General features: G+C 39.0%; 1 protein-coding gene across 8 annotated transcripts in view; it reads left to right on the top strand.

Moving 5' to 3' along the window:
• Positions 1–23,182, top strand: part of GRIP1 (glutamate receptor interacting protein 1) — a 341,423-nt gene that overhangs the window by 316,198 nt on the left and 2,043 nt on the right. For 5 of the 8 annotated variants that reach the window (XM_074870519.1, XM_074870516.1, XM_074870514.1 and 2 more), the window contains 9 exons: positions 2,853–2,997; positions 4,053–4,192; positions 4,364–4,552; positions 7,979–8,132; positions 9,915–10,115; positions 12,502–12,613; positions 12,759–12,803; positions 15,249–15,482; positions 22,449–22,595. In XM_074870519.1, the coding sequence (XP_074726620.1) occupies positions 2,853–2,997; positions 4,053–4,192; positions 4,364–4,552; positions 7,979–8,132; positions 9,915–10,115; positions 12,502–12,613; positions 12,759–12,803; positions 15,249–15,482; positions 22,449–22,595 (1,367 nt within the window). The remainder of the gene's footprint in view (positions 1–2,852; positions 2,998–4,052; positions 4,193–4,363; positions 4,553–7,978; positions 8,133–9,914; positions 10,116–12,501; positions 12,614–12,758; positions 12,804–15,248; positions 15,483–22,448; positions 22,596–23,182) is intronic. The other 3 variants (XM_074870522.1, XM_074870517.1, XM_074870520.1) reach the window with 2 other exon arrangements.

Genomic DNA, 23,182 nt, shown 5'->3' with positions numbered 1-23,182 from the left:
TGCTTTCATTAAATGTGGTTTCCAAGACCTGTCCACAGTTGCATCACAAGAAAAGAAAGAAGGAAAATCTCAAAAACATGAGACCCAAAAACAGGAGAGTTTGGTTACATTTCCTCCCTAGACGGAAGTATGTTTTCAGCAGTTTTTCTCTTTTTTTTTCCTGTCAGCTTCCCAAAGTGAGGACAATTTTATTTCCTGGTTAATCTAATGGCTACCATGCTTTTTTGAATATCAGAGTTCTTCGCTTTCATGGCAAAACTGGCCTTCATTGTGAATTCAGGCCATATACATGCCGTGTTCTTGGATAGCTCGTATTTCTGCTGCTTGGAAAGAGCACTGAAGAGAACAGTGTAGCAATTTGACATTTGTTGCATTCTGCCATTAATTTTCCTAACTAAGGCTAACCAGAAGACAGTCCTGGGCCAGTCTCCTTTCCAGTCATTTACTAAGATCTATAAACTTCCAGCTCTCATGTGACAGGCTGCTGTATGATTAATAACTTCTTATTCACTTACTGTTGATAGCGGAGAAACATCAGTATTGTGTCGACCCTTAGCAAATACTAGCTATTACATTTTCAATTAGCTTGTTGGATTACTTTTCATCCTTCAGTTGAAGTCTTGTACTATGTCACTGCCACACCTGTGTAAACGTTATCAGCATTAGATCCCAGAGGATTTGTCGTTGTTTCATAAATGCTCTATCAAGCAAGCAAGAGATGCCACTCTTCTGCTGTGCAGTAGCAGCTTACATGCTAGCCCACTGTAAGCTGGCCAGAGACTTCCAGTTGGGTCTTGGGAGTTGGGTGCTTCTGGAAAGAGCATGTCAGATAAAGTGTAGTTGATGAGAAATGTGCCAGAAAACTGATGATAATGCCCCAAGTAGAAATACAAAGCCAACACTAGGCATGAAAATCCCAGTATTCTTTGCTGAATAAACACCACTAATTCTTCTCTCCTTTGATTCTATCTGTGTACCATGTTCTTTATGTGGATAGCAAGGGGGAAATAGGAGGAAGTTGGGTTGGGGGGAGCTAAAGGCCTAAATTTTCTGCAAATTGGGAAGAAACAAAGTAGCTCCAAAGATAGTAGTTTCTCCAGCTCTGCTTAACTACCTTGTTCAGTGTTAGAAGAAAGCAATTCTTTGAACCTTTGCTACTGATACAGGTATTTTTTTTTCCTTTTAAAGTTTTTCTATCTACAGCAACAGAAACAGGAACATTTGAATTTTCTAACTTGTCTCAGGTTAGTTCTAGTAACATTTACAGAACGTGCATCCTAGACATTTTCCACACTCGCTGAACTGTTCGAAATGCCATTTCCCACAGATCTAGGAGAAGTTGGCCTCCAGGCTGGATGTCCTGGCTGAAAAAGAGAGCATTTGCTATTTTGATCTGAGGAGAAATCTGGTATTATAAATTTTAAAATATCCCTTCATAACTCAAAGATACTGAAGTTAATTGCTTTCCTGCTGTGATATTTTTTTGATAATATATATAAAAAGCATGCACTGTATAAATACAGAAGCCTTTCTTGTTGCTGCAACACCTGTTGGGTATTGTTTAAGGAAAATACATTGTATTTAAGCTTACCATTTCTGATGATTGTTTGGTGAAACTAAAATTTCAAAATAATGCAGATGACTTCATGAAATATAATGGAGTTATTATTCAACTTAGTTGATAATTCAGAAGCTATTTCTGATTCTGTTACAAAAGCTTGAAACTTGTCTATCAAAAACATATTTCAAGTTCTCTTAGTAAGACAGCTGCTCATCTTATGATGACTTCTGACTTTTTCCACAATTCTTCTAAGGAAGTTTGTCTAAAACCTTTGAATTATCTTTGATTCTAAATACCTTCCATTCAGTTCAAGAAACAGAAGAGTAACAGTATTTATACAATAGTAGTAACTCGTCTTTTCTCTGTGGCAAAGACGGTCAACAGCCTCCTGGGCTTCATCGGGCAGAGTGTTGCCAGCAGGTCAAGGGAGGTGATCCTTCCCCTCTGCTTAGCACTGGTGAGACACACCTGGAGTGCTGGGTCCAGTCCTGGGCTCCCCAGTACAAGAGAGATGTGGACATAGTGGATCAGGACCAGCAAAGGGCCACAAAGATGATGAAGGGGCTAGAGCATCTCACCTGTGAGGAAAAGCTGAGAGAACTGGGACTCTTTAGCCTGGAGAAGAGAAGGCTCAGGGGGGATCTTACCAATTTATATAAATATCTGGAGGGAGGATGTAAAGCAGATGGAGTCAGGCTCTCTTCAGTGGTGCCCAGTGACAGAACAGGAGATAACAGACACAAACTGAAACACAGGAGGCTCCATCTGAACATCAGGAAACACTTTTTTACTGTGAGAGAAACTGAGCACTGACACAGGTTGCCCAGGGAGGTTGTGGAGTCTCCATCCTTGTAGTTATTCAAAAGCTGTATGGGCATGGTCCTGGGCAACCTGATCCTGGTGGCCCTGCTTGGGCAGGGGTGTTGGACAAGGTGACCTCCAGAGGTCCATTCCAGCCTTAACCATTCTGTGATTCTGTAACAAAATAGCCTGAAGTTATATTTTAATAAGTAAGAAGATTTTAAACTGAGTAAAATTTAGTCTTAATAGAATGAGGAGAGTTTTTCTATTTACTTCAATGGAATTGGGTTTTGGCAATAAAAAAGAAATTGCACAAGAGAGAATTTTTTTTTTTCCCCAAAATAATCCAGTAGAATATGATTAAGAAGTGTATATGAAATGTAATTCTTTGAAAATGTTGTTTGATTACCAGTCACTAGACTGAACATGCTATTTTTTTCATTCCCTCTTTCATAAGAAACCAATTGCATTCCCTTGGCATTTATTGCAGATGAACAGGAGAGCTCTGGAGCAATTATCTATACTGTTGAGCTCAAGCGCTATGGTGGTCCTCTTGGAATTACAATCTCTGGTACTGAAGAGCCCTTTGATCCCATAATCATTTCCAGCCTTACAAAAGGAGGATTAGCTGAAAGGTAAATTGAGAAGCACATTATTATTAAATATTCTTTTTGCAGGACAAAGATTTATTTTGTTAACGTGAAGATGCTAATTTTCATGATTTAGCAATTTATTTTTTGTATAATTCTCCAAATTTGAGGTTGCTGTTGTTTTTTGATCATTGCCAAGTTCAGGAGCATGAGCAATATCTTAACAGGATGTTCTTGCACATACTATATAAGACAGAAGAGAGGATTGTGGTCCTTGTTATAAATCACCTAGGAAAGACTAGTCAAACTGCTCAGTCACAGGAACATATTAGCAGCCTGTTAAAAGCAATAGCCTTTTATAGTACAATAGGTAAGGAAAACACTTCACATGTCTTGAGTTTATCTGAACTTATTGTATACTTATCTGCCACTTGTCATATACACACACTGCATCTATTTGTGCACTTACATACACTGTAGTAAGCATTATCCGAGGAGCAGAAATGCTCCTCATGGTATGAGATGGATAGAGAATAATGAAAATGCTAAGGTCTTCTATTTCTAAGATAGGTAGAGTCATTGCAACTGGTACCTTTGGTGGTGGTTTCAGAGAGAACTTGCAGCACACAAAACACGATACTGTGCACAAACAGAACAAACGGTGCATTTACACAAAGAGAATTTATTTTCTTCTTTTGATATGATCCATCCTGAAAGCCACGTTGGTGAAATAGCTGGTGACTTGCTCACACTGCCATTATCTGTTATGTTGTGAGACTTCTAGAAACTTGACTCATTTCAGAATTTACTGAGCTGAGATTGCTCCTAAACAGGTGGGCTGCAATGACTATCATCCACAGGTGATTAACTACCACAGTAACACAGAAATCCACATCTCCATGCCTCAGCTCTGCTATTGTCACTACAACAAAGGTGACTTGCTTTAAGCATTTCTAACAAAATAATTACTCTTTAACACAGCTATAAAAGCAAAATGAAAGAAAGAAAGGGAGATGAGACTTTCATGCTCCAAATATACAAAGAAATTGCCTTTGTTGCTTTTTATGTCCTCAGTGTTTTACTTCTCTCTCTTATTGTAGGACTGGGGCAATTCACATAGGAGACAGAATCCTAGCAATAAATAGTAGCAGTCTGAAAGGAAAACCTTTGAGTGAAGCCATTCATTTATTACAGATGGCAGGAGAAACTGTCACCTTGAAAATCAAGAAGCAGACAGATGGTGAGTACAGCCAAGGGTAGCATCAGTGGTCTTTAATGCATGTGTTGTTACAGATTAACAAGCATTTGGGCCATCCCTGGAAATACATCGTGTCAGTAGTAAAAAGCATATGCTTAGAACTGCAATAAAGCAATGACCACCACCACCCCTTTTTTTTTTAATCCTATTCAGCTACCAGTCCCAAGAAATTTTCTGTCCCTGTGGGTCACATAAGTGAACTGAGCGATGCTGAAGATGAAACCTCTGCTGCACAGAAATCTGGCAAACTCTCAGACATTTATTCCACTACAGTCCCAAGTGTTGACAGCGCAGTAGAGTCGTGGGATGGCTCTGGTATTGATACCAGCTTTGGAAATCAAGGTACTGTCAAGAATGTAATCAACATTTAAAGTAGAAATTATCGCCTCATGGTTGACCTTCCTTTGCCTTAAAGAGAACTTTATCTGTACCAACTTTAAACCTTTTACTTTGTAATGTGCTGGTGTCTCATTATGACCACACACCTCGCCAGGCAGCATGATTTATTACACATGGCTGGCCTCAGCTTCATTCTTTCATGACAGTGTGATGTGTTATGAAGCATTTATCAATACATTAACAGGCTTTTGTTAGCTTTACTGACATCTGAATAGCCTGGTCCATAGCTTATCCACAACTAAATGAGTTTATCCTTCAAGTACAGATCAATGCAAGGCACAGAACACACTGAAGATGCTCATGAATTTGATGCCTATATGCAGTAATTTTTAACTGACAACAGATTTGTTATAAACTGCTGAAGGGGGAACGTTAGGCAGTGCTTATGATTTGTAAATATTTTGCTTCTTCCTCATTTCTGCAGCATTAACATCTAACTTTCAGCTCTCAAAAACAATCATTCTATTTGAGGACGTGATTTTTCTTAACGCTAAATTTTCTACTTCAGTTTGGCTATTGTTTTGTGTAGGATTTTCAAATAATCTCATTTTAATTTGTAAGACACATCTATTTAGGCAGTGAGGGATACAAACATCTTGTAATATTCTAGATAACAAGAAAAATAACTTCCACACAGCTTCAGTGTTTTATTTAACTCTCTCTAAAATGTTTATTTCCATAGTAAAGCAGGTATTCCCACTACCTGGCAGGTATTTGGACAGGTAGATCCTTACCTCAAGTAATTTTTTCTCACTCGCTCTGGTTGCACACATTCTTTCAATTTTATTTCTCTGTTTCTTTCTGTTGCTTTCCAGGAGCATGGGTAGTAGCTCATGGACAGCTGTTTTTTACCCTCACACAGAGAACTGAAACCAAGCTTTGCACAGCAGATTTCCCATGTAGACTGAAGTTCTGTGCTGATTACTTTCATTGGTATTCTCTAATGTGCCTGCTCAGTGATAACCGTGGCAGTTTCTTCTGGAAAACAGAATCTTTCCTTTGAAACCTGCTGAGCTACTTGACATAAAGAAGTAGCTGATGTCACTACCAGTAGCCATTTTTTTCTGTTCTTTAATTTTTAAGTATTTCTTAGCCTTACTGCATATATTTGGCATCAACTTACTTTAAACAAGACAGTCTCAATACATTTAATTATTACTCCTGTTTTCTACATTTTACTTTTGATTTACTGTTACATATAACATTTTATTTAGTACTCAATGTGTTGGGCTATATTCCTTCTGTATAATTTATATTTCACTGGAGTTGAGTTTGGATAAATTTGTCCGCTCTTATGTTTTTAACTGTTGATCAAAGTAAAACATGTTAGATTTTCTCCTGATATTTTTACGTTCTGAGACTAAGTATTGCTGAAAAATTGTCAAGACAATAGTTCTCATTTCCTGAGTGAATTGATGACATTTGGAGCAAATTGTTCAACAGTGGAAAGGACTGAAGCCCAGACTGTTTTCTGAAGTCCTGATGATTCAGATGCCATGCCAAAACTAAACCAGTATCTCAGAGCAGATTTTTTTCTAACTCCCTTGAAAAAATCAGCCCAGACTTGGCTGGATACATGGCACTTATGCTAAACAGCGCAAGTGTAATCAGATTTGCGCGTTATCTCTTGCTGTGGTACTAATGTGACCCACATTTCTATTAAAGTTCATTCTGTCTTGACCTGTCAAATTGAGTTTGGCTTCTCTCCAAACCTTTCTTGGCATAAGTACAGGCTAAGCAAATTGAGGAGTTTGGGGAATATTTCTGTAGCACCAGATAATGCTTTGTCCTATTAGTTACTAATTTAATGCTGGTGAGCACTCTTTTGTCTCCTTGAATTAACACCCCATTTTGTACCTTTGTCTAATATGTCTGCCTTACTAATCCGGAGGCTTTCCCACACAGCAGTCACCTTTTCACAACCAAAACCCATCCTAGAATCTGCCAGTTAGCTGGAAAATGCACACAACTGTAGTTATATGAGATTTGAGGGAAACAGGTCTACACTGATTTATGGAAGCAAATTGCCCTCTTTAGAGAGGCAACAGCAATGATATTTGTTAGTCATCAACAAAATAGAACTTCCTAATCCAATATGCACATCAGAAAATGCCAACTATAGAGCTAAAAAAGTAATATGTCAAGATGAAATATATATATAAAACAGCCCTACCACAATGAACTTTGCTTACCAGATCAGCATCAGCTTGTGACAGGTCGATCCATGTGTTCTTCTTCATATATTACTTGGAAGCCAGACTGTCTGGTTCCTTCTTGAAATTCAAATTACACTTAATTCAGTTAAAGAAATACTATTGAACTAATACCAACATTGCTTGTATGATAAAAGCACCCAGAAATAAACTCTTCAGTTATGAAGGCTGTCTGATGCTACTTACACATTGGAAATGGCTCATAGAGAAATCCCTTTCTGCAAGGTGAACTTTCCAAGGGTGTATACTGATCCTGGGCACATGCGCCCATTGTGAGATGGGCCTTTTCTCAGTGCTCAGAGCCCTAGCAAAAAGCGGTATCTCTGCTAAGTGCAAGACCCCTTTCCACAAAAGGGCATGGATATAGAGGTTCCCATGTTGGCCTTTATACAGGGTAGTGCAGGGCTGCGACAGCACAGTCCTGCATTTGTATCAATGAGTCCTTGCCTCAGCGGTGCCGAGACAGCCGCCCTCCTTCCTGGTCTGGCAGTTAATAGTCACTCGAGAGCCTCTGCACCATGCCAGCTTTTGCATCTAGGTGGCCATTCTACAAATTAGTAGTATTGTGCATAATTGACACTAATATGTCACTAAGTATTGGCTGCGTTGCTTCCAAATTTGAGGAAGTTACCAGGAGGAAGAAAAACCTTTCTTGCTAGTCATCTGAAAAGTCAAGTTGATGGGGTTTTTTTAATGTATCCTTGCAAACTCCTTTTTCAATAGGTCTGAAGCACAGTTTTCTTAATAGCTTAGGTTTAATTTTGGGCGTGTTGCACATGGCAATGTTAACATACATGTAACACATCCATAACATGCATGATTTATTCACTAGTATTCAATGTATGATGTCAAATTGGAAATTGATAAATTGTGAAGGTGTCTGGAACTAAACATCAGAAGCAGGTGAGACATAAACAGTAGGAGAACACTGTTAGATGTATTTAAGATTTTGCTTTCAATGGCCTTTCGTAGGAGAAGCTTTAGAGCACACCTAATTCCAAGCATGATTTAGGTCATAAATAATCTAAGTACTGCTGCAAAAACAAGGTAGCAATAATGAGTCCACATCCAAGTTCTAGAGAACCCAGCTTCAGAGATTCACTTTTCTGTCGTTACAACATACACGTTGCCATAAATATATAATTCATCTTTTTAGGACACGGCTATCAGGCTTCAGGATACAACTTCAATGCCTATGAGTGGAGGAGTCCTAAACAGACTAGTTTGTCCCCTCCAAGCAAACCACGAAACCACCCATTTCATGATACAGGCCTGAGTGATGACGAATGGGACCGACCTACAGCAAGCAGGTAAGTTCCCATACAAGTTTCGGTTTTCTGATTTGCAGCTGCAGCAATGCCTCAAATCTGAATGCTTACTGTCTGGAATGACATTACATTTTTCTAATGCAGCTGTAACAGCTCTTCCTTTAAATACAAGATAATAGTATTTATACTTCATGAAACTTATTAGGGTAGTTTAGTGACATTTATGGAAGATTATGATGCCAAAACCAAGACATTTTTATTTTGAATTCCTTCAGACAAAAAAACCCACAGCATTTACATCTTAAGAATAAACAAACAAACAAAAAAATAGAGCATTCTCCTGGGTAAGCTTCAGAAAAAACCTGCTTTGTTTTCCACTCCACAAAATAAACCTGCAAATAAAGTGGCTAAAGACAACTGGCATGTTAATCTTTTGTCTTCCATGAAAATTCTTCATTTTGGTTTGGGCAAAGAAAGAGAAATTACAGTCATCTTCCATAAATGCTTGAGACACCTTCAGTGATTCAGTAGGAGAACAAAATGATCCAGGTAGAAATGTCTTGTCTAAAGCTATGGTAGTTTGCCATGCATTCATTCCTCTTCTTCTGAGTAGTAAATCTCTTTTCAGTGAATTTCTCTGAAGGCAAAAGAACTTCCTGAGGGAAAAATGCTTAGTTGACAATGCTTGGAGATAGTGAAAGACCCAAAAGTCTCTTATTCTCTATTCTATGAATGATCCGGCAGTGGAACCACTGCAGAGACTTGGGTAATTCCTTCCAAAGAACAGTTCTTTCTCAGACAAGGGAAGACAGACATCACAGAAAGAATTCTGTGCTCTGTGTACCCATCCTCAGGACTTGCAGACATGTGTGTCCTTCATTAGAAATACAGTTTCTTAGTGTAGCAGGACAATGAGCCTAAAGTCCCAGTCTGTAAGAAATTCAAGTTTAGTACTAAAGAAAACCTTTCTGGTTCCTGTATAAACATACTGGATAAGTAAATCCATAAGGTCCAGTCTGTTACCTTTGAAATCCAAATCAAGTCAAAGCTTAGATGCCAGTGCTGTTTTTCAGAATCTGAATGACAAATCCTCTGATACAGCAGATTGCCCAGTGGCATTTTGTCTGGAGACAAGTCTGGCAGGATGATAGCTAAGATCTGGGCAAGTCTGAACTCTCAGTCCGTATCCAGCTCCTTTGGTCCCTACTGGCCAGAAGCATACTAGAAGTTTTCATAGGCTAGTAGAGGACAATATTTAACAAAGGAAATGACCATAGTTTTCTTCATACCTCCCGTTCTTGGCAAGTTAATATCTTTAATTTAATAGCAACATCTTTATCCACAGTTAAAGCTCATATTTTGTTTCTCAGATGAGATGTAGCCATAGATTCCAGAACACCTACTGTTTTGCAGTTACGTAAGTAATAGGCTGGAAAAGTTGATAAGCAGTGAACTGGGAATCTGGATTGTAAAATACAATCTTCTAAATGAAAAGCATGTATTCTACTACCATTTTAAAGCACTATTCAACAGAAGGCATGCACATTAAAGAGTCTTGTTCTACTTGTCAACGTGACTTAACAGCTGAAATATATGATACAAATTAAAATAATGATTATTTTAACCCTGTATCTGTAAAATGAATTCTGCCATACCTGATGGTGTTCCTATACCAAGTGCTGGAATATTTGAGAAGGACATGTCTGTTCTTCCAACCTGCTACAGGGATCCCCAGAAAACCACCTCTTCTCTGCCTCTAGCTAAGCAACTTTTCTTCTTATCTAACACTAAAAAGTCTTTTTTTCTTACCTTTATTTTGTGTAGCACAGCTTCCAAGAATATGTGGCAACAGAAGGAGACTGAGACATCTGGAGAGAATCAAGAAAACCATTTAAAGCAAACTTCTGTAGAAAGATCAGGGGGAGAGAGCATAAGAAGCATGAAGAAAGAGGGCAAGATGTGGAAAGGTGCCTCTGGTGGCCAAAGGAAAGGTGGGGGACAGCTGGAAGAGTGGAATACTTCCAGGTAGGAGAACAAAGAGTGCACAGGAGTGAGATCTGGCTGGGCTGAGACAGGCACGGGGTGGGGCAGGGGGGAAAGGGGGAAGAAAGGAAAAACAGTTGAAATGAGAAAAAGGAGAAAAACAGGGTAAAAGAGAAAACATATCATTAACATGCTATTGAGTGACAATGGCATTTCGGTTGGCTAGCAAATGAAACCAGAGAGCTTAAACCACTCTGTAGCTCACTGGCAGGTAGGACAACTCAGTTGTAGTTCCTGCTCCAGGGAAAATTTTTGCACATTAAACAATACTTACAGGAATGAGTGTGCCAGATCCTAAAACATGCTATCACCTCCTGAATTTAAAAAAAAAAAAAAAAAAATTGTTTCTCATATGTCAGTAAGAATCAAATCATAGGCACCTGTGTCTTCATATCTGTCCCACTACCTCTCCTTCAGCATTTTCATGCATCTAAATTTCTGATGGCTCTTTGAATAAGCATCAGAAAAACAAATACATTTGTTATAGGTCAAACAATATTTCACATGACATAAAATCAATCTCTCAGGTTTCAGAAAAAAATCCACCTAGATGAGAAATTATTTTGGTACCTCTTTTTCTCTGGTGCAGTAGCTCAGCTAGAAATCAGTTTATTCATGTGGCTGTGATGGAGATGCAAAAGTTGAGCGTTTCACATACCAGGAGACAAGGCTCAGAGAAAAGGCAAAAGAGTAGGTGAGGGCAGAAAAAGGAATTGCTGCGGCTAAAAAGAGGTCCAGACATACAGACTTTATGATTTCAGATTTCACAGAAGTCGGAGAAGAAATGGACCTCCAGTTCTAGGAAATCCAGTCTTTGCTGTCGCAGACAATTGCCTCAAATAATCCTGTTCATTAATGCAAGTTCCACTTTATAATATTAGTATGCAATATAAAGAAAGTTATTGTAATGGATAGTTTAGTCTATGTTCAACATTGGCTATTAAAACAACTACTTAGGTTTACTGAAAGAGCTAATTTCAGAAGTCAAGGATCTTTCTAAAATCATGTTTTAAATACTTTCTTATCTTGCCTGGGAGGAATTGCATCTGTGATCTGAGTAGGTATTCTCACCATTGCTGTATCTATTGCAATATCATAGGAGGAGACACTGATGCTAGATAGAGAATCATTGCAATAAGATTGAAATGGCTGACCATTGTCTGCTTGACTGATCGTAACTATAAGAAAGCATCTCTGAGGCAGAGTATCATGTGTGTGAAGCATTCAAGCTGTTGTCCCTTGCGCTGGGCAATTCTATTTAAAAGCTATTTTGTTAACAGTTCACGCTATTCTCAGTAATACATTGTTTGTCAAGCAAGGCCTCAGATGCTTCCATAATAGCATTTGCTCTGTTTATGTGCTGTTAAGCACCACTAGCTGCAGTCCATAAGCAGCTGCTCCAAAGTAACAGCTTGCTGCCACCAAATGGGTGAACTCCTTCCTTCCTCCCTCATCCTTCTCTTGTGCCTTTCACGTAATCAGCCCCCTCCTGTGTAGCAGCTCTGATGCTTGTGTGAACCTTCATTGAGCTGATATCCCTTGCTGAGACAGCAAAAAGTCCTGCTTCCTCCCCACACACATACACTGTAATGGTGTGGCTTTGAGCTGTGTTGCTGCAGTCCAGAGTTGGTGTTTTTCATCAGACCTCTCTTGCTGGGCAACTTCCCTAAGCATCACTGTCACCAACATCTTGCTCAAGAGTACTAGTAATAAGGCTTTGGTGCGTTTATGAAACACCAGACACCTAAGTCTCCATGCAAGACAGTTCCATCCCTGAAACTTTCTGTGTGTTTGTGTATGAAATGACTGGAGCAGTTTATATGATGGCAGTCAGGTGGGCTTAAATTGATAATTATAAATGCAGCTTAGGCTGAAGAAATCAGGTAAAAATCACCACTGTCACTCTTTTGCAAAACACTATTTGCAAAAATGAGGGCTCTTTTCATATTGCCTGGAAGACATCTGTGAGATTGAAAGGTTTTATTGCAAATATTTGTTACACAGAGCAGCTCTGCACACAGCTACTGGTTGATTCATTAATTTTCATAGGAAGGTCCCAGTAAATTCAATTTTCAATCCAGTAAAAATGTGTATTGAATTGTTCTTTGAATCCACTTATCTCCTTACTGAATAACTCCCTGCTCAGATCCTGCCAGCTGCTAGCGACTGCCAGGTTATGAGACTTGTCTGTCATGTGCTCTGCATGTCCATCCAGCCTCTCATGATCAGTGATTCTTCCCCACTCTCCTGCCTACCTACCATAACATTCTGTCATTCATGTTGCAATCTGTGGCAAGGCACGTGTGTAAAATATATTTTTCAAAGGAAAAAAAGTCCACATTTTTTTAACCTCTCATTGTAAATCTAGCTTCGCAGGTACCCATGATAACACCGAGGCTGACCAGGAGGAAAATTTCTGGTCTCAGGCTCTGGAGGATTTAGAGACCTGTGGCCAGTCAGGAATTCTGAGGGAACTAGAGGTAGAACAATCTTAACCTTTCTTTCCAATTATAGAGAAATATAATGGTTTTGTTTTGGTTTACATTCATTTTATTTTCTCCTTTTTTTCTTTTAAGTTGCACTAATCACACCAATTCATTTAAAAGCTTTAACCCCTCTCCACAGGACAAGGCTGACAGGCGTCTGTGTTTGAGAAACATGACTCTCTTGGTACCTACCCTTTACCTTTATATTTTTGCTTGTGCAGCTGCCTCCCCCGCCCCTAACCAGAGCTGTTTTCTTTTGTACAATGCAACCAAAATTCTATAAACATGTTCACCCCAGAGCTTTTGACTTGCAGCTTCTGCTGTGCATAACCATTGATGCTGTCTGCACAGGCAGCAAATGGCACAGAACTTCTTAAATGGGCATAACCTTCCTGCAGCAATGCATCCCATTCTCTGACAGACGCTTTATGCAGCTTTTCTTAGCATGTTGTAGGTTGTCTTTGAAACTTAATTTGATTAAGATGAACATAAAAGAAAATCAGCTTTTCAAAATGTTTACCTGCAATCTTACCACTCTGCAAAAAAAGCTGCCAGTGTGAGAAATGTTCGTTATACGGCAGTTTCTTCACTACGTAACAAATTTTCACATTTCATCCTGAAGTTAATTGCAAATCTAACCATGCTTCGTGTTAGATTGTGAGGGGGATAGAGAGGGAAGGGAACAAAGACAGAGTAACTTTGAGTCTTTATTTTTCTAACCACCTTTTCACTAAGTTGTCTAATCAGAACAATTAAGATTATACTGCCACTTAAAGCTATGGAATGAAAGGTTCTAAAATATTTTCTTTTATGTTCTTTTAAATTCCTGGAGCTGCAAAACTGGCAGAATCTCATTTTCATTTTTATGTTATATAACGTCCTTTAGCAGCCAGGAGGAATGTGAATGGCATAACTGGGTGAAAGTTTCTCAGTTCAGATTAATTTACTTCCTCAGATTTATGGCTTTTGTATTGCATGTATGGGTAGCAAAATGTGATTCTCATGTATTTGTTATTGCAAACCAGAGAAATGTAGGAGAAAATGTTATACTGGTTTAATTCCATAGTTAGATATGGTTCAGTACAGCAGGCTTCTCTTGCAATTTTCAATATTCAGAGCACAATAAAAGGATATGGAAATAGATAATACTAAAATGGAAATAGATCATTCATGCTGACCAGAATTCAGTTGCTTTAACACATTGCATTTTCCTCAGCCTTTCACAGAAGTGAAATTCAGAACTGTAGATGCTGTATCATTTATAGCAGCACCTTGTTGCACAGCCCAAAGCTCTGAAAAGAAAGCAAGACTCATTCAGTATGTCAGGATGCTGAGAATAGCGATGCCTCTGTTTTATGAAGTGCCATTGAATAGTCAAGGACTCCTTATCGTTTTTCATTTCAAGGTCTTCAGCCAAAGAGCAAAGAAAACTGCCGTTTGCCAAGCCCTCTGGATGCTTTTGCTCCATCAGGCAGCAATATCAGTCATTACTGAGCACAAGACAGACTGTTAAGGCTACAATATATTATCTGGTCATGAAAATAGTGCTGGAGCTGGGAGAAAGAAGGGTGACAGACATGCTCATGAGAGTCAGAAGCAAACATTTATTTGCCTGTTTTCCCATTATTTTTTCCCCCTTCATTTTTACTTCTCATTTTCAAGCAGGCTGCCTGCATCCTGTCCTAGTCAAAGTTCAGGTTATGGACTTTAATTCTGTTTTCAGTTGTCCATCAGCACCAGGGAGAATAAATAGGAAATTCAGTGTACACTATCCCAGCAGTGACACCTCTGTATGGTGGCTGTGCCAAAGCACATTTGCCTCCCATTCCCCAGAGCAGAAAGTCTTTCACAAGGAAGAAGGCTCCTTGCTGTGCACAGGTGCTTCTTCCACCATTCCACCCAGGGGATGAGATGACTCCCATTGTCATCTTTCAAGAGTTCACCCTCCATGTATTCTTGCATCTAACATAAAAGACTAGCTTTTACTGAGATTATAAACAGCAGTGAGACTGGGCTTGTATCTCTGTGGTATTAGTGCTAAGCTAAGGTAGTTACTCATGCAATATGTGTGTTCTGCAAAGTTTCTTTCCAGGCAGTGAGATTACCTGCACTGAGCTTTCCCTGGCCTGGGATGGTATACAGGCACACTCTCCACCAGTGCTGACTCTAGAGCTGCCTATATACTCTGCTGAACATTTTTTGACCTTGCACACACAGTCTGAATTGTAAATGCCTTCTATAGCTCCAATTCCAACAAATGCAATTATGCCGCAACTTAAATGTCACTTTATTTACACGTAAAATATTTTTAAAATAAGCAATTATACTACACACTCTTCAGTCTGCCAGGGGACTAGCTTACCAGCATAGCCATTCTAGTGCTCAGTATTTTAGTTTGAAATGCCATCTGAAGACTTTTGCCCATAGGGCTCTGTTATTGTTGCTGTGTTTTGTTGTGGTCCTTTATTTTATAGTGACTTGCAAGCAGATTGAACATCTATCCTCTTGCCTTTTGCTGTGCCCTGAGTGATTGTTTTAACAAAGAATAGAGATGTTTTTCCTACTGTTGTGAATTAACCACTTAACCCACATTCTGTGTTAAAAATTAACCTGTTCATTAATGCTCTAGGCCACAATTATGTCAGGAAGTACAATGAGTTTGAATCATGAAAACACACAACCTCGTAACCAGCTGGGAAGACAAGCCAGCTTCCAGGAAAGAAGTACTGTAAGGCCACATTACAGTCAAGCTACTCGTAGCAACACATTGCCGTCAGATGTGGGGAGAAAGTCCATGGTTCTGAGAAAATTTAAGCAAGAAATGAAAGAAATCATGTCACCAACTCCTGTGGAGTTACACAAGGTCTGTAATTTTCTTCTGACAGCTTTGAAATAATATATTCAGCATAGGGAATCTAATTATATGGCAATACAGTAAGCACTTTTTATAATGACTCCACAGATGTAATTTGGGGGCCATGCATATTAGTTCTTACAAACACATTAATGATATATCCTTGTGGGGAAAACAAACAAATAAGATGCATCCTTGTCTACTATTTTATTTTACAATAAATCCTCAAAAGAGACTGCTCTTTTGCAAGGAGGATGCACTGGTAATTTAAATCAACAATACCAATAACTCATCTCTTCAAAATGTGTTCATTAAGGAAGCAAAGTTTAATTTCTAGAAAATACATTTCTTTAGGAAATTACTCAGGAGGGTTTGGGGCTCCCATTGGTCCTCTTTCAAATTAACTCTCATTTTGAATCAAATACATGAGACTCAATGTACATAATATAGAATGTTATTTCAAGTTAGCTATTGCTTCACTTCTCTTTATAATTCCTTTGCTATAAAAAGGATAAATAATCTTCAGTCTAAGCAACTTTTCACTGCTCAAGACTTGAAATCACCTGGTGATATAAAGGTGGCTCTGCACCCCAAGGAAGTACTGGATAAAGTATCTTTAGATATGCAGAGCAAACACCTTACCAGTTTAAGTCTCAAGTCCAGTGAGGCAATAACGTCAACCAGATTCCAAAACTTTGGGGGACATTATAATGCTGTTCTACTTGATTGGAATGAGCCTCCCATCTCCTGCACTCATCATCCACTTAAAGGTTTGAGACCTTCCCAGAGAGGAGGCACAACCATGGAGAAATTTTGTTAAGATGCCACATGTTGGCATTCTCAAGAGAGTTGGTTTGGTTTGTGGGTTTGACTGAGTTTAGTTTGTGGTTCGTTCACTTTAGTTCAGTGAGGTAAGGACTCACTAAGTATGGGCTAATTGAATGTAGAAGGTAGTAGAAAGTGGATTTTCTATATGGAAAATTAATCCATTGCCAATGTAAACAATCAATAGGATGTGTTGTGATAGTTTTAAAATATTAATATTTCCAGCTTGATGTGAAGTGATTAATGGAGTTAGTTACTATGCTCAGTTTTCCTGGGTGGCGAGTAAATGTGAGATATAAAACAAAACTACGCCAGTAGGCATTTCATGGTGTGCTCATGTTCAGCAAAGGCATAGTTTTCTCCTATGGATTATAAAAACAGCCTTTCATGATTGATAAAATAGATCCTTTCCTGGAAAGGTGGAGTCAGATTTCTATTAATGAGTTGATATTCTGATAGCTGCTAGCTCTTAGAGTCCTGGGCAGTAAAAAAATACACTGTCCTTGAGCTTTCTCTTTCTTCAGTTGTCTGTTTTTTAAGATTGCTGTGACCTTCTGGTTTAGTAATTTCCAGTTTTTGTTCAGACAATATACCCACTTTTCCCATGTCTGATGAAGTGATGTTCAGTTTGCTTATACTGTCTGTTCTGTCATTCAGAAAAGAGACATTTCCTTTCTAAAAATCTAAAAGTTGAACCTGCTCCAAGGGCTTTCCAAATCCTTACAATCCTTTAAGAAAAACAGAAAACAGTGACTGGATCTTACAGTCTGATTTACCAAAGTGGACTTGTACCCCTGTGATCACACATGCAGGTTAACCCAAGCATCATGGGCTGCTTTTGTATTCATGCCCATCTTAGCAAGTTCTTATTTGTTAGTTTTCGTACTGGCTCTTGTGTAGCAATGTGCCTGTCACTTTCTCCTCCTTCATTTTTGTATTATACCTCTAGTTTAACAAGATGTTCAGTTGCTGTTTCTGGTGGACAGCTTGTCCAATGATCATTTTCCAAAAGAGCTGCAATGCCACAGGAATGACTTCACTGTCAAGACAAATGCCTTGATTCAAGTGTTTTTCATAACAGATCTTACTGGCAAATGACTTAATCAGCTGGACCACTGACAGGCAACCAGTGAAATAAAAACTATTTTCAAAAACTGTGATGTTATGAACAGTCTTTGAAACACAAGCTAAGATACAGTTTGCCTAAGACTTACCTCAGCAAGACTTTCAAGCATGTACTTGGCTGCATGCTGCTGAGCTGTCCCAGTTTCTTCAGCAGGACACGTCAGGTGCCTTGGTGTGATAAGTGTGCATGCCTGTTGAGTCAGGGCCTATGTGCCCTATAGATCAGAGTTCATACCTTAAGTTTGATTGCAGAAAGTGGGCCAGTTAAGGTCGATGTTCCACTGTTTTTTCATAATCTGATTGTGAGAGCACAATAAGATGATTCTGCCGAAGAAAAAGCCATAAAAATGGAATGCATCAATAGCCAGTCTGACTGTATAGGGTAAGAGAGAATAAGAATGGACAAAAACTGCTCAGCTACAAACACAAATGAGTAAGTCTAATGGAGCGGCATGGTGAGCAGATGACATTAGCTTATCCTTCTCAGATATACACCTGTCAGAAGGGTAACACAGCCCTGAGCATTATTTTGCTGAATGTTGCAAACTTTGCAGCAAGTTAACCTGAATTCTTCACTGCATTACATCCACCAAACATGTACTTGAACTGTCCTTGTCCTGAGGAAGCTACGATTGAGATGTCACACAAACCTCTTCAAACATTTATTCTAGAGGGTTTAATAAGTAACATTTAATTTAACTGGATAGCAGATTGCTATATCAGTACCCAAATTTAATTAATGCCTTTAATTGATTTTATCTACTTAGGTAAGCATACAGATTAATATTTTTCTAAAAATCATAGCAGACCATTTTTTAAAAGTTCCATAGAGCATACAGTCCTCTGAGAGTGAAAATATGCTGTAGACATCAGATAATTTTTCAATATTATTATTGCAAGTAGTCATTAACCTAAAATTACAGTCAGTTAAAATACCTCAATAGCTGATCTATGAATTTAAATTAAGCATTTTCCCATAGATTTGACGGGGAGGAGAGGCATAGAAACAGACTCAAAAATTGTAAGCCTCTGTTTAAAATTTGTAGCTATTTAATTGCTTATGAAATATGAATTGAATTTCTATTTCAGCTTTTTTTTTCCCCGTAGGCTCCTGATGTAAATTTAAAAGTCTAACAAATTGCCCATAATGGATATTTTGCTATTGAAATCAAACTTTCCAAACAGTTGTGATCACAAGTACAGATAAAACAGCATGATTTAGGTGTTGCATGAATTGGCTGCAATCTCATACCCTTCAGACAGGGCTACTGGCAAGTGAAGATGAGAAAACCGTGTGGTAAGGGTTTGCCCATACCCATTATTAAATAAAAATCTGGGTATTTCAGATAGCAGGGTTTTTACTCTGAGATTCCCTTTTAAGCCATATGCTGCCCTAAAAAGAAGGAGCCCCAAAATTTAACCTATAATACAAAAGAAAGTTCTCTGCAGATGACTTGGACCTGAATGGAACTGCTGTCAAACATGCAAAAAAGTTAAATCACAACTCATCCCTTAAGTGAGTAAGTATCAGTTTCTTTAATTTCCAAGCTCCTGTTAAATAAAGCAAAAATCAAGAGAAGATAGCTATAAGGAAAACAGTTTTTTAAAATCTTTTATGATACGTAAATCTGAAGAACCAGAGAAATAAGAAAATATTTTTGTACATAAAATTTCTGATTGCAGGGTAGTGACTAATTCCCTTCTAGAATGCCCAGTCCGTATAAATCAGGAAAAGTCCAACCTGAACAATGAGGGGGGGTCACTAAAAGGCTTTGGATGATCATTCTCAAGTTCTGCTTCCCTCCATGCCCCACTGTTGCAGTACTTCCCGCTGTCCTGCAAATGCAGTTTCTCACTTCTACAGCAAAACTCCACTTTCATGTCCCTTATCATTTGCAAGGCGCCTTTTTTTGACTCATAAGCAGGGCATGAAGTAGCATGTGCATTCCCCGGGCATTATTATAGACAAGACGCAAGATAAGGTGAGCTAATGTGGACTAGCACTTCCTATAGATTTGTAGAACAGAATTTTTATGTATTTTGTTTGCTAATAGACCACTCACTAAAAATTAGGAAAAAGGCAACACTGTCCTAGACCATACAAATGGGACCACCATCTGTAGCACATGCAGAATTATTCTCCACTCTATCTTGGCTTTGATAAAGTCTTGACTGTAATAGAGTGTCCAGTTTGGTGTCTGAAAATTAAAGAAGGATGCTAACCTACTGAACAGAGTCCAGTGAAAAATAATCCTCATTTCACATTGCTGCACAGAAGGAGAGAATAAAGTGATCTGTTCTCTGTGGATAGCATCAGGCTTAACTCTCAGTAAGGGTGGTTTCATTTAGACCTAAGGAAAGCATTTGAAGCACTGGAAGGGATTACTTTAATAGACTGTGGAGTCTCCATCACTGGAGATTTTAAAAAGCAGGACAGAGAAATGTCTCTCAGAAATGGGTTAGATGCAGTTGATCCTGCCTTAGGGCGGGAATACAGTCTAGATTACGTCAGAGAGTCCCCTGTTTCATACATTTTTGTAGTTCATCTGAGGCTGGATCCAGCTACATTTAATTCCAGTGCCTGAAGGAAGAGGAAGGGGGAAAGAAAAAAAGTGGAAAGGGAACATTCCTTTTAAAAATCGTGCCATCTGTGCTAGAACAGTGCATAGTATTTCAAGTAAGTTGTCTTCTCCTAGGCACTGTGTCACATTTTGCATTTAGTTTTCAAGGCTTCTTTAAGAAGCAGTTAACATGAAGCACTCCTGTCCTTTGTGACAGTGTGGGAAAAAAGTTATCTCAGTGCTAATTATTTTTCATTCTTGACAGGAAATGCACACAAATGCATCAATAAAATATATCTCTCCTTTATTAACCTCTTCAGTCTTGCTAGAATGGTAGTCTTATGGCACTTTCATAGCACCTTCAAACTTGCTTCATATCAAAGCCATGTTAGACATGCTATGATATCACAAGCAAAAGCCTCTGTTGATAACACATTATTAGAAGTTTCACAGAGTCCTGCTGGTACAGCAGCTGTTGATACAAATTAAAATCATTCTAAGGTGAATTATTTTGAATTTGCAGATAGGTTTGTCAGTAGCTGAAATGCCCTTTGACTCCTAATATTCATGCTGAGATGGAGGGAAGTATGACAGGTTCAGCAACAAGTTACTTTGGGGGAAGATGGGAGAAAAGAAGACAAGGAACTTAAACACAGCAGCCACTGGGAAGTTTAAAATGATAGCTCATACCCAAATACGAGAATCAGTCACTGGCAGGGAGAAAGACTTCAGCTTATCTAACAGGACTTTAGGTGTGGCTTTCTGCTTTGCTGTACTGTACAGAGGGATTAAAATGAGAGAAGAGGAGGAACTGGTGCAAAGTAAGGGACAAATACTGTCTGTGGGTATTTGTACTTACCACAGCATGAGACAGAGAGATGTTTTCATAGCAGCCCAGCAATTCACCGTCCACATCTACAGATAAAATGGTGCTAATGCTGCAGCAGCTGGCGTTGTCTCTTCTGCCAGCTCTTGCCCTGCCAGCTCAGCTCTTGCCAAACTGACTAGTGAGTCTGTTCGTTCTGGTTAAAGAATTGTTGATATACCACTAAAGCCAAGTAAATTCAACAAAACTGCCGAGAGCAGGAAGAAGACCCCACCCAACTATCTGTGCTCTTTGCTGATCTGACCAAATTCTTCAGTCCTGTTTTGAGACATCCTTGTCCGTTCTTGCTTACCTTTTCACAATGGCAGTTAAGGCAAAATTTCAGAAGCTTGCTGAAGGCAGCACCAACCAGCATGGTGCCCCAGCACTGCTGTGCCTTGGCATTCTTCTGTGAAATACTGACCAGGTCCTCAGCAGCCCGATCTGAAGTCAGTCTTGGCCCTGCCTTGAGCAGGAGGTTGGACTAGAGACTTCCCAAAGTCCCCTCCGATTTGAATGATTCCAGACAGGAATTCAGTGGCTGGCACACACAAGGATGCAGCACATGGAGCATTACTGGTACCAAGCCATTACAAAATTACAGAGCACTCTTAATGTTGTCATTTTATCAGCTAAGGTATGTTTTGAACCAGTAATTTGAACCCAAAGTGACATAAGCTATAGCAGTAAAAGCACAATTTTTGATGGTGTGAGTGCGTCTGCACGCACATTTTGTGCCAGCAGTAGTGTCAGTCAGCTGTCACACCATTGATTCACACAATTTACTTGCATAAGTCTGCACCCCTGATGTGAGAGAGAAACAAGAAAGAAAAAAAACCCTCACAGAAATAAAACCTAAGTGTACCACGTACCTACAAAGAAATCTCTGAATCCTTTTCTATCAAATAACTGAATTCACAAAACTACCTGCAAGGGCTTGTTCTCTGAACACCTGGAAAACCTTCTAACAGTTTTATTAACAACTTCTGTTTCCTGCTTTTGAATGACCATCTCTTGGCTATGTAACTGTAAGAACACTGCCTCTGAGCTCTTTCTGAAGGAGCCTTATTCAGACTTCCTTAAAAGATTGCATTATAACTCTTATACTGAGCACGTTTGAGGTGAGGCCTTACAGGGTGGATCACTGCCTGGCCAAAACCAGGCTTGCTAGGGTGCTGGTGGTGCTTATGCCTTAGGGAAGTTTTGGCAGACAGGACACCAGTTGTTTGGCTGAGGCCAGGTCTTAATTCCCGAAACTAAACTTAATCTTGTACTCAGATACTGACAACTAGAAAACAGGGTAGCAAGAAACTAAGACTCAAAAAAATCACACCACAAAAGCACAAATTTCCAGATGACAAGCAGAAGTTAAAAGGGCTGTTTATTACTGAAGAATAAGGCAGCTTCTGAGAATATTACTATAATGTCAAAATGGGTCCAACTCTCGTATAATACTGTAAGTACCAAATAGGTAAGTAAGTGATCTAATGGAGGGGGGGACCCAAACCAAAAGACACTAGGAAGAAAGCCTGCCTAGTACTTGTAGAAATGTGGACAAACTGTTTTTTTCTTTCTCATCATGTCACATCATCTCCACAGGTAACTTTGTACAAGGACTCTGATGGAGAAGACTTTGGGTTCAGTGTCTCAGATGGTTTATTGGAGAAAGGCGTGTATGTTAAAAATATTCGACCAGCTGGCCCTGGCGATCTGGGAGGTTTAAAACCATATGACAGACTTCTACAGGTAATGTTTCTGGCACCACACAGGTTTAGCATGAACAGACATGACATACAGATTACTTTGTAAATTTTGTAAACACACTGCAGGATGTTTAGGTAGCTGTGTACCCAGAGGTGATTGTAGAAAACTGCACAAAGTGTTTTCATCACTTATTTAGAACAACCTTCTTATCTACGTTGCTTATTATATTTTAAATGATGAGCAGTACCGTTCTTTTGTACTTCTGCTGGGAAAGGATGTGTGTAGGGGGATAGGAAGAAGGACAAATGAGCATAATTGCTCTGTGCCACAGGGTGTGTAAATCACTTAGATCCTCAGTAAGAAAAGGCAGCACTTCGTGGTGACTTGGGCTTTTATGCAGTGGCAGCAAGGCTAGATTTTTTTTTGTAAAGTCATATTTGAAGAAACAAATTCTTTCAGAATGTTACATATTTCAGAACTTCAAAGGAGACACACAAATGCTCACTGGAAAGTTGGAATTTCCCAAGGCATTTCCAGACAGATTTGTAATTTTTGCTGTTCTTGATATAGACATGAATTGTTTCTGTGCTTAATCCAAGTTGTTGGTTGACACAGTTGTAATAATGTAA

The sequence above is a fragment of the Strix uralensis genome, chromosome 5 (genome assembly GCF_047716275.1).
Source record: "Strix uralensis isolate ZFMK-TIS-50842 chromosome 5, bStrUra1, whole genome shotgun sequence".
Lineage (NCBI taxonomy): Eukaryota > Metazoa > Chordata > Aves > Strigiformes > Strigidae > Strix > Strix uralensis.
Note: the sequence above shows the minus strand (reverse complement) of the source record. Positions and strands in the feature narration are given on the sequence as shown.